General features: G+C 36.1%; 1 protein-coding gene across 1 annotated transcript in view; it reads left to right on the plus strand.

The window, feature by feature from the left end:
• The first annotated feature begins 753 nt into the window (after nucleotides 1-753).
• LOC107714521 (nectin-1-like) overlaps nucleotides 754-11154 on the plus strand; it is a 193300-nt gene continuing 182899 nt past the window's right edge. The window contains exon 1 of the mRNA XM_016520374.1: nucleotides 754-1074. Coding sequence (XP_016375860.1) covers nucleotides 1026-1074 — 49 coding nt within the window. The 5' untranslated portion in view covers nucleotides 754-1025. The remainder of the gene's footprint in view (nucleotides 1075-11154) is intronic.

Consider the following 11154-nt stretch of genomic DNA (forward strand, 5'->3'; position numbering starts at 1 on the left):
ATAATCAAAGTTACGCCTTCTTTCTTTGCGTAAACATTTGGGCGGTGTTATGCAAATCTTCCCACACAGTGACGTAGACATGTGGGGGCGTGTTTAAACGAGGCGTTTTAGGAGGGCGTGGACGAGGCTTAACTATTATAAAGAATATCTCTTTGGATTTGAGACTTTAGTCTTTGCAACTTTACAGATCTTCTTCATGCAAACAGCTTGTAACACTCCAAAAAGAAAGGAAAACTTGAAATAGCATCATATGACCCCTTTAAATATATTGCGAAGTCAAGCATCACTACTGCTCATAATTAAGGTTAGGAAATTGAACATAACTATAACAGCACGTATTGAAATTCAGCATGTTTGTGCTACATTACCTGAAACGTGCCTTGTTGAGAGATACACTATTGCTTGGATTGAGTGATTAGACATTATCCATATATACATATTACTTTTTTGGCAAGTGAAAAGGGTTAAAAAAATCCCCAAAAGCCATATGTAGAGACAATTTCTTCAGTACATATAAATGTTTATTTCTAACATTTATTTAAAAAAATGCCCTTGCAGTTTTAATCTCCAAATGAAAATTCAACTCTTGACTGAAAAGCAGTGTAAGACCTTATGAAATAACTTAAGTGCCAAGCAAACTGTAATGCCTGCAACTTATTGGGAAGAGAGCCTGAAAAGTCGCCTCTAATGACCAGTAATCCTTTGGCATAACCTTTGAAAGCAGAAAACAGTCATTAAAAATGTAAAGCTTTTAATCAGCTCTGTCTGAGAGCCCGTCAATCCTTTCAAAGCATGACAGTGGTGGAGAGATCAAGGGAGGGGAAGGGAGAGGCCATGCATAGGGTTGGTGCTTTGAGAGAATGGTTAAAAAGGAGAATGGGGGGCTATTTCCTTACCTTTGTGAGAGGAAGAAAAAAAAAGAAACTTCAGCACTGGAACAAAACTGCACATTTACAAAAAAAGAAAAAAAAAAGAAGAAGAAGCAGAAATGGTGCATTTTCCATTTTCTCCACACTGAATAGCAAATGTGCATTGATTGCATTGGCAGAAGCTGGATGTTGCTGCATTCTCCAGGTGGGTGCCGCGTGTTGGCAACGTTTGAAATGAGTCACTATTATATGCAAAATTTGTGGTGTTTAAAAAGAGCTATAGAAATGCAATGTCTTGTTGCTCCAGTGGAAGCATCTGGGGCATGTGAGTCATTTCCACCGGAATACGGTTTGTTCTATGAGAGGAAATGATTATAAATTTAATCCTTTGCTGCTAGCAAGTTTGTGTTCTTTCCTTAAGCTGCAGATTTGCCAAGACTATGCCCGATTTTGAGTTCTTTCGAGCGGTGCTCCTCCACTTGCAAGGTTCAGTGAGTGACAGTAATTTCAATCCAAGCTAATTGAGTTGTTGAATCTCCCTTTGAGTCCCTTTTCTCACTCGCTTCAGGGTCTCTGATCAATAGTAATACACTATTGTGATATGTCAGCCAGTCTTATTTATATATTTACTCATTCTTTCTTTATCAAAGGGTATCAGGCGAAAAGCAGACTCTTTTCACAGGGGATTGTCTCACCTTGTAAGAATGGCTTGGTAGACCTATGGGGATGTTTGAATTCATCGTTTGGACTGACATGGTTTAGAGTTTAAATACATCTTTGAAACAGCAGGTAATTATATTATAGCTTTTATGGCTGTTAATGAAGAGAACCGTTAAAAGCATTGTCAATGCATTTACATTGAAAGTGTCCTGAACTTCACAACTACCCATAGCCTTAGTTAAATCTTTGAACTAATTTCACACCCTTTATCAACAGAGAACCATTTCATCTTTTTTTTCCCCACTGACACCCCTGCATCCTAAAGCCGGATTTCAAATGAAGCGTGCTGTTTGATTTATCTTAGTGTCGTTCTGCTGCAATCTAGTTGATTTGTGGAAAAGAAAAGAATCTACTCCTCAAAAACCTTTGATTTTCAGACCCAGCCGAGACCCTCTTTTGTGAGCCCACCCACCCTGTTGCTTTCAGACAACCAGGGCAATTACTTCAGGCCTGCTTTTACAGTGAAGTATGAGGAACTAGCCATGCTATTTTCCTTTCCTCAACCGCACTGACTTTCAAAATGCTATACGCTAACACACATATGCCAACGTTCTTTGTAGAAGGATTCTCTGGCGGGTACTTGTACCTCATGGCCTTCATGTCAATATACAGTGTTGGACTTCTGAGGTCTTGTGGGGAACACTGTAACTCATTCCACCCCTCGACTTTTTCAGACGTTCTCCCTCTCCTCAACCTGTGGTTTTGTGGTTCTTGTCTTCATCTCGTAGCCAGATACTTTTCATTTAATTGAAAGCCAAAAGCGCCTCGATGTTTAACTCTTCAACTGTGCAATCAGCGCCCTGGTTCCGCACTTCACTTCTGAGAAATCACTCGTTCTGCATTTTTAGAAATTTGATGTTCTTGTTTCTGCTTAGATGCTATCAGCAGGCTACAATAGCTCTGCGCTGCTGTGCAGTCGTTCGCTTGATGACCGCAGAGCGATTTGGTGAGTCTTTAAATGAAGAAAAATGTCGTCCCAATATCCACCCATTGCACCGCAGACTGTTGGGTTTTGTTGGCGAGGGAGGTTATTGATGGAAGGACATGCATTATGATAGATGATGTGTCATTTGGATTGGGTTTCCTCTGCTCTTTGATGTGCGACCTGGAATAACAACCTCCAGACTCACTGAGATAATCTGACAGCTTTCTGGAAAGCTTCCGTGACTGGAATAAAAGTCACATTGAAGGTTTATAGTACTGTTGTAGGGAAAGTGAAAACTGGATCTTGGACCTAGACGTGGTGTGCTCTGGACCCACTATGCATTAAGTTTTTTACGTGTGTGTGTGTGTGTGCGTGTGTGGGTATGGGAAAATCTCTAAAATGTGGTGTGTGGTGAAGAGTTGGAGGAGGGGGACTTGACGTCCCTCTACCCAGCTGGGTAGCACATGCACTGGAGACTAAAGAAGCACAAGAGATGTGGTGAGCATTCCATGGGTTGTGTGTGGAGAATGGAACGCTCCCAAAGAGCCATTGGAAAGATCCATTGCGGTCTTCGTCACGGAAATAGTACAGCCCCATACTCTTGGAGTTCTCCTCCGAAACGCTGAACAATTTATACATCACCCTCTTTAATTTTCTTTTAGTTTAGTGCTCTGATAGTGCTTTGATTCAGGTGCGGGTTCCAGGCCAGTGCCAATTCTCGAACCGTTCTATGAATTTCTATCTCATGAAAGTGGGTTCCAGGTTTCGGGGGTTCCCGCGAAGGTTGTTTTTAGACTCGTTATAGTCAGATAAGCAACATGTAGCAGTGACATTAGTTCGTTTCTCAAGTTGGTAGAAATATGCGAACGGTTTATGACAGGTTAGTACACCTGAACAAGAATAGGCCTGTCGCAATAATCAATATATCGACTTATTGCGCAATGTATGTACATGACCTCAATAATTTTTGGTGACGCAATATATTGCCCATTATATTTACTTAAAAATGAATGTCACCATGTTTTGTACATTCCACTTGCGCCTGTGTCTTTTGCAGCTTCTCGTACATAACGTGTAGTCATGAGGTGCTAGTTCAAACTTAAAAAATGCTTCTACGAACAAAAAGTTGCTATCGTGACAGGCCTAGACAAGAACTGTCCGAGAACAAGCTCTGGCTCCAGAACATGAACTATTCTGATGGAAAATACATATGAGTAATTTTATGTTGCACTGGTCGATATGGAAACCGTTTATGACTTATATTGACACCTAGTGGTGTGGAGGCAGCATCCTGTAAAAGCAACAATTTTCGGTTACCCTTGCCATGGTAGAAAATGTTCGGTTTGCGTTCAGCCATTGTTAGTTCATTTCACAAGCAAAAGTGTCTGACAATAGGAGGGTTAGAAAGATAAATTATCATCTGATCTTGTGATCTCAGCATGGCTACCCCATGCAATGACCCGTTCCTGGTTATATATTATATATATTTGCTATATTTGATATATTATTTAAATATATTTTCTAGTGTTAACTACACTGTCTTGACTGAGAAAAAAGTGCTAAACCCTTATGTAATGAATCAAGTGCCCTAAACCTAATTTAAAATCAAGAATATTGGAAATGCAATATAAAACGGTGATGATTTAGCCATTTTTATTTTAAGAAGTAGTATTTTCCTCTTAGTTGTAGCTGTGGCTTCCATATCCCCAATGTACTTCCAGTTATAATTATCTATGATCTCATCTAGCACCAGATAACAGATGATGGCACTGGCCGGTTCGCATACTAAATGCATGTGTTAATTGTGAGTGGTCCAGGCTCTCTCACTACCCCCTCCAGTGGGAGTGTGAATTCCCAACCGGACATGTTAATAGATCAATCTGCTCTGTCGAATGAGGGGGAGAGACTAAAGCTGCCCACCGGCCCAGCTGTCCTGTTTCCACAATACTGGCCTGTTTAAACCCTGATAATAAACCATGCTGTTTGATGCCAGATGGACATTTCATATTTTTCTACAAAGCGTTAAAAATGGATGAATCTCTCAACATGACTTCCCTCTAAGAAATCTTCATAAAACTCTTTCATCAGAGAGATGCAGGAGGGGGCTTGAGGATTTCAGCAGCAACTCACATCAAATATTGATTATCTGTTCTCTTTTTGTTTTTTGTAGATTAGCCCTCCCATCAGGGGGTTGTGCTACTGTTAGTCACAGGAACCTTGGGAGTTTGGAAAGCTAATCACAGGTTAAGTTGTCAGGAAGCTTTAGCGAAGAGTGCCCAATGTCAATACCATTGTCAAGTACACAATATACACATTTAAAGGTAAAATGTGAGTAGTCCACAAAGGTATGACTTATTTATTTATTTATTTATTTATTATTATTGTTTTATTTATTTATTTATTTATTTATTTATTTCACTAAACTCTACATATTCATTGACTAGTATTCTCAAATTGCCCAAATATGGGTCTTTTAATAGGACTGGCTATTATTTTGGTCTATTTAATTTTTTGGTCTATTTTTTATGGCTATTATTTCTGTCTATTAAGAAGTTAATATACCACGGTATTTACAAGATACTTCAATTAATATATGGTACTTTAAGGGTATATGTCTAAAAAGCATAGCATTGTCATGGCACTAAAATAAATGAATAAATTGGGTTTTTATTTTTTTTTTACAGAAAAAAAAAACGTAAATAAGTTAGCTTACCATATACAGTATAAAATAAGGTTAAACTGACTAATTTGATGAATTACCATATAATTTTCTGTGAAAACAATAAAAGCACATTTCCAACACTCCCTGTGTGACACATTATGTGATTACATTTATTTAAATAGTTTTGTTTCTTCTCATTTTTTGATATCAGAAATGTTCACAACACAAAATGTTTTGTTACTTTTTATGTTACTTAGTTGATATTTATTGTTTTTTTTGTTTGTTTTGTGATTGGTAGATTGGTATATTAACATTATATCACTTAATGAAAAATACAGTTATAAGTTATATAACCACTGTTATTACCATAACAGTATATGATTATTACCACAAATTAATAAATGCCGATAAATAAATAAATTTTGAAGAATTATTTTCAGGTGATTTTTGCAAACATTCACAACCTTAAATCTTGCATCATGCTTGTTCATGCATAGCATTTAAATCGCTCGTCCATGTAATCCATTTAATCATTATACTTACCTCCTCGATTTTCCTTGTGAACACTTTGGATTTGAACTTTTCCAGACTGAAATTTTGCCCATTGATGATGATGGACAGGGAGAGGATTTGTCATGCATGGCCGTCTTTAGCATATCCCCCAGCGCTGCTTTCGGCTGAACTTGAAATACTTTTTCTGCAAGATGTGCTGAGTATACAGTGTAGCCCAAGGTGCACTGAGGCCATCGGTTCAGCAGCAGACACAAAACACATCCAAGCTGTCACTCAAAATGCACACTGGATACAGACATGAAGTTGCACCAGACAATGATTTCATTGAGTCTGTGGGTTTGTGTTGTATTGCACACTATTGCATGACACTTTACTCTGGGAAATGATTCAGTCATGTTGAGTGTGTTTGCTGAAATACAGCAATTATTATTATTTTATACTAGAGTAAATATATTTTAGACCAATGCTTCTGGTAGTATTTAATTACCTATACCTTGGACACAGTTCAGATTTGTTTTCTTAAAGGAATAGTTCACCCAAAAATGAAAATTTGCTAAAAATGTACTCACCCAGATGGACATTTCATATTTTTCTACAAAGCGTTAAAAATGGATGAATCTCTCAACATGACTTCCCTCTAAGAAATCTTCATAAAACTCTTTCATCAGAGAGATGCAGGAGGGGGCTTGAGGATTTCAGCAGCAACTCACATCAAATATTGATTATCTGTTCTCTTTTTGTTTTTTGTAGATTAGCCCTCCCATCAGGGGGTTGTGCTACTGTTAGTCACAGGAACCTTGGGAGTTTGGAAAGCTAATCACAGGTTAAGTTGTCAGGAAGCTTTAGCGAAGAGTGCCCAATGTCAATACCATTGTCAAGTACACAATATACACATTTAAAGGTAAAATGTGAGTAGTCCACAAAGGTATGACTTATTTATTTATTTATTTATTTATTATTATTGTTTTATTTATTTATTTATTTATTTATTTATTTCACTAAACTCTACATATTCATTGACTAGTATTCTCAAATTGCCCAAATATGGGTCTTTTAATAGGACTGGCTATTATTTTGGTCTATTTAATTTTTTGGTCTATTTTTTATGGCTATTATTTCTGTCTATTAAGAAGTTAATATACCACGGTATTTACAAGATACTTCAATTAATATATGGTACTTTAAGGGTATATGTCTAAAAAGCATAGCATTGTCATGGCACTAAAATAAATGAATAAATTGGGTTTTTATTTTTTTTTTACAGAAAAAAAAAACGTAAATAAGTTAGCTTACCATATACAGTATAAAATAAGGTTAAACTGACTAATTTGATGAATTACCATATAATTTTCTGTGAAAACAATAAAAGCACATTTCCAACACTCCCTGTGTGACACATTATGTGATTACATTTATTTAAATAGTTTTGTTTCTTCTCATTTTTTGATATCAGAAATGTTCACAACACAAAATGTTTTGTTACTTTTTATGTTACTTAGTTGATATTTATTGTTTTTTTTGTTTGTTTTGTGATTGGTAGATTGGTATATTAACATTATATCACTTAATGAAAAATACAGTTATAAGTTATATAACCACTGTTATTACCATAACAGTATATGATTATTACCACAAATTAATAAATGCCGATAAATAAATAAATTTTGAAGAATTATTTTCAGGTGATTTTTGCAAACATTCACAACCTTAAATCTTGCATCATGCTTGTTCATGCATAGCATTTAAATCGCTCGTCCATGTAATCCATTTAATCATTATACTTACCTCCTCGATTTTCCTTGTGAACACTTTGGATTTGAACTTTTCCAGACTGAAATTTTGCCCATTGATGATGATGGACAGGGAGAGGATTTGTCATGCATGGCCGTCTTTAGCATATCCCCCAGCGCTGCTTTCGGCTGAACTTGAAATACTTTTTCTGCAAGATGTGCTGAGTATACAGTGTAGCCCAAGGTGCACTGAGGCCATCGGTTCAGCAGCAGACACAAAACACATCCAAGCTGTCACTCAAAATACACACTGGATACAGACATGAAGTTGCACCAGACAATGATTTCATTGAGTCTGTGGGTTTGTGTTGTATTGCACACTATTGCATGACACTTTACTCTGGGAAATGATTCAGTCATGTTGAGTGTGTTTGCTGAAATACAGCAATTATTATTATTTTATACTAGAGTAAATATATTTTAGACCAATGCTTCTGGTAGTATTTAATTACCTATACCTTGGACACAGTTCAGATTTGTTTTCTTAAAGGAATAGTTCACCCAAAAATGAAAATTTGCTAAAAATGTACTCACCCTCAGGCCATCCAATATACATTTGTTTCTTCATTGTTACGGATTTGCTCGCCAATGGAGCCTCTGCAGTGAATGGGTGCCGTCAGAATGATAGTCCAAACAGCTGATAAAACCATCACAATAATCCATAAGGAATCCACGCGACTCCAGTCCATCAATTAATGTCTTTGAAGTGAAAATCTTATTTGTAATAAACAAATCCATCATTAAGATGTTTGTAACTTAAATAATTTGCTTCCAATTTCTCTTTCCTGTGAAAAAGCTGTCTTGTCTGAATCAGGAGAGAAATATGCACACATCAAGCACTGTTTACAAGTTCTAAACAAATATGTTGGTGGATTTTTATATTAGAGGACTGCTTCAGAAGATGTTAATCGATGGACTGGAGTTGTGTGGATTACTTGTGGATTATTGTGATGTTTTTTTATCAGCTCTTTGGAATTTCATTCTGACGGCACCCATTCACTGCAAAGGTATCATTGATGAGCAAGTGATGTAATGCTAAATTTATCAGATGAAGAAACAAACTCATCTACATCTTGTATGGCCTGAGGGTGAAAAGAAATCAGCAAATTTTTGTTTTTAGGTGAACCATCCCTTTAAGGTTGATTATAATGTAATAATCTGTTCAGTACCCTACATCTGATTTTCTTAAATTATATAAAATGCTCTTTTCCCCGTTGAATTTCTTTCTTTCTCTCTTACTTTCCTCAGATTCACTTTAATTTGACTCCAATCCCCTTTACACCTCCCACCAACTGTAACCCGCAGACAAAGGCCGTCTCAGGTGTAATCCATTACTTATGGCCCACCAGTAATGGCCATTGCCACATTATTTATTGATTCGATATTTTTCACATGAAGACATCTAACAGCTGTTATTGATTTTATGCCGGAGGATATCACTGCATTATTGAAAAATGGCCAACTCTGATCAATTATCGCTCATGGGTGTATTTATCTAGCAATCTGTGTGATAAAAGATGAATTATGTTTTGTTCATTATTTCTAATCTACTTCACATTTGCCGTGACTCACTTTTTTTTTTTTTGGTTACATTGGTTATAAATCACCCGCTGAGATATGCTGGTCGCTTTTGTGTTGATATCCACAGGAGACCATGATTTGTTAAAACATCTCAGTTTGTTAAAGCCATTTATAGATGTTTAGGTTGTTAGAAGCTGGCTCGCTGTTGTCCTTTTGTACACAAACCTATCCTTGCGCACACACCAGCACATTAAACACATTCAAGCGCACACATGCAGAAAGATCCACTCACAAATATACACATACTCCAAACGCAGCATAAATACACATAGTAAAGGAAGCTGTCACTCTTTCCTGTGTACCACATAAAAAGCTTTTTAGTGAATGGGGCCATCAATAATTTAGCTGAATACCATTCTGTGTAAAACTCCCTTATGCATTTATGTAATGGTGCCAGCTGAGCCTTTTTTCCTTATCTTTGTGTCTCTGATGCCTAGTTTCTGTCTCTCTTTTGCAAACAAGCAGGGCCGTTTCTGTGTAGTCATTTTGTTGGCCTTTGTAATCATTAACTACGTAAGTTTTGTTGACCCTAACAGCCCCGCGCTTCCTCTTACTCTGACAGGTGGCCTGGTATCTCGTATCGGGATGATGTCATCTGCTGTTAGGGCAAGTACAGACAAATATTGTGTTTTTTTTTTTTTTTCCTCAGCCCAACCGAAACTATGACAGTGTCCTTGTTCACATTTCGAGAGGGACTGAGAGAGAACGTTAGTGAGCACGACCTTTACCACATAAAAAGCTTTTTAGTGAATGGGGCCATCAATAATTTAGCTGAATACCATTCTGTGTAAAACTCCCTTATGCATTTATGTAATGGTGCCAGCTGAGCCTTTTTTCCTTATCTTTGTGTCTCTGATGCCTAGTTTCTGTCTCTCTTTTGCAAACAAGCAGGGCCGTTTCTGTGTAGTCATTTTGCTGGCTTCTGTAATCATTAACGACGTAAGTTGTGTTGACCCTAACGGCCAGCGCTTCCTCTGACTCTGACAGGTGGCCTGGTATCTCGTATCAGGATGATGTCATCAGCTGTTAGGGCAAGTACGGACAAAGATTGTGTTTGTTTTTTTTCCTCAGCCCAACCGAAACTATGACAGTGTCCTTGTTCACATTTCGAGAGGGACAGAGAGAAAACGTCAGTGAGCACGACCTTGTCTTCAAGTCTTGTGTCGGTCTGTTTACACTTTGTAATTACTGTTGGCATATTTTGAACTTCTAGCAAGACAAAACTACATTTTATATGTTTTATTTACAGTAGAGGTCGAAAGTTTGGAATCACTGAGATTCCATAAAGAGACAAGAAGTCTCTTTATGTTCACCAAGGCTGCGTTTATTTGATCAAAACTACAGTAAAAACAGTGATGCGGTGTAATGTCATTACAATTATAATAACTGTGTTCTATTTTAATGTTTTAATATTTTCATTTTAAAATATGATTTATTCTTGAGATATCAAAACTGAATTTTCATCATTTTCATCATTTCATTACTCTGTGTCACATGATCGTTAACAAGCATTATCAATTTTGAAAAGTTTTTGATGCCTAATATTGTTTTTCAGCATATACAGATTAAATTGATCAAAAGTAAATAAAGTAAATACATTTCCAATATTACAAAATATTTTATTTTCAAAAAATTTTGTTTTGTTCTATTCATCAAAGAATCCTGAAATAAAAATGTATCATGGTTTCTTCCAAATTATTAAGCAATTTCCATTATTGTTATTAATAATAAATGTTTACTGAGCATCAAATTGGCATTTTAGAATGATTTCTGAGTAATCTTATGACAACTGAAGACTGGAGTAATGGTGTTGAAAATGTTCAATCACAGGGATAAATTACATTAAAATATATTAAAATATAAAACTGTTGTTGTAATGATATTTCCAAATATTTTTGTTTTTACTGTAATTTTGATAAAATAAATCTAGCCTTTTAAAAAAATTATTAAAAAAATAAAATAAAAGTAAATAAATAAATAAATGATGTGCAATGATTCCACCTTTTAGTGGTAGTGTATATTATTAAGAAAAATAAATCAATAAAATTGCCATAGGCATTATGAATCATGAAAAAAAAAAAAAAAAATATATAT

This window comes from Sinocyclocheilus rhinocerous, unplaced genomic scaffold (assembly GCF_001515625.1).
Source record: "Sinocyclocheilus rhinocerous isolate Xijiao unplaced genomic scaffold, SAMN03320098_v1.1 scaffold809, whole genome shotgun sequence".
Classification (NCBI taxonomy): domain Eukaryota; kingdom Metazoa; phylum Chordata; class Actinopteri; order Cypriniformes; family Cyprinidae; genus Sinocyclocheilus; species Sinocyclocheilus rhinocerous.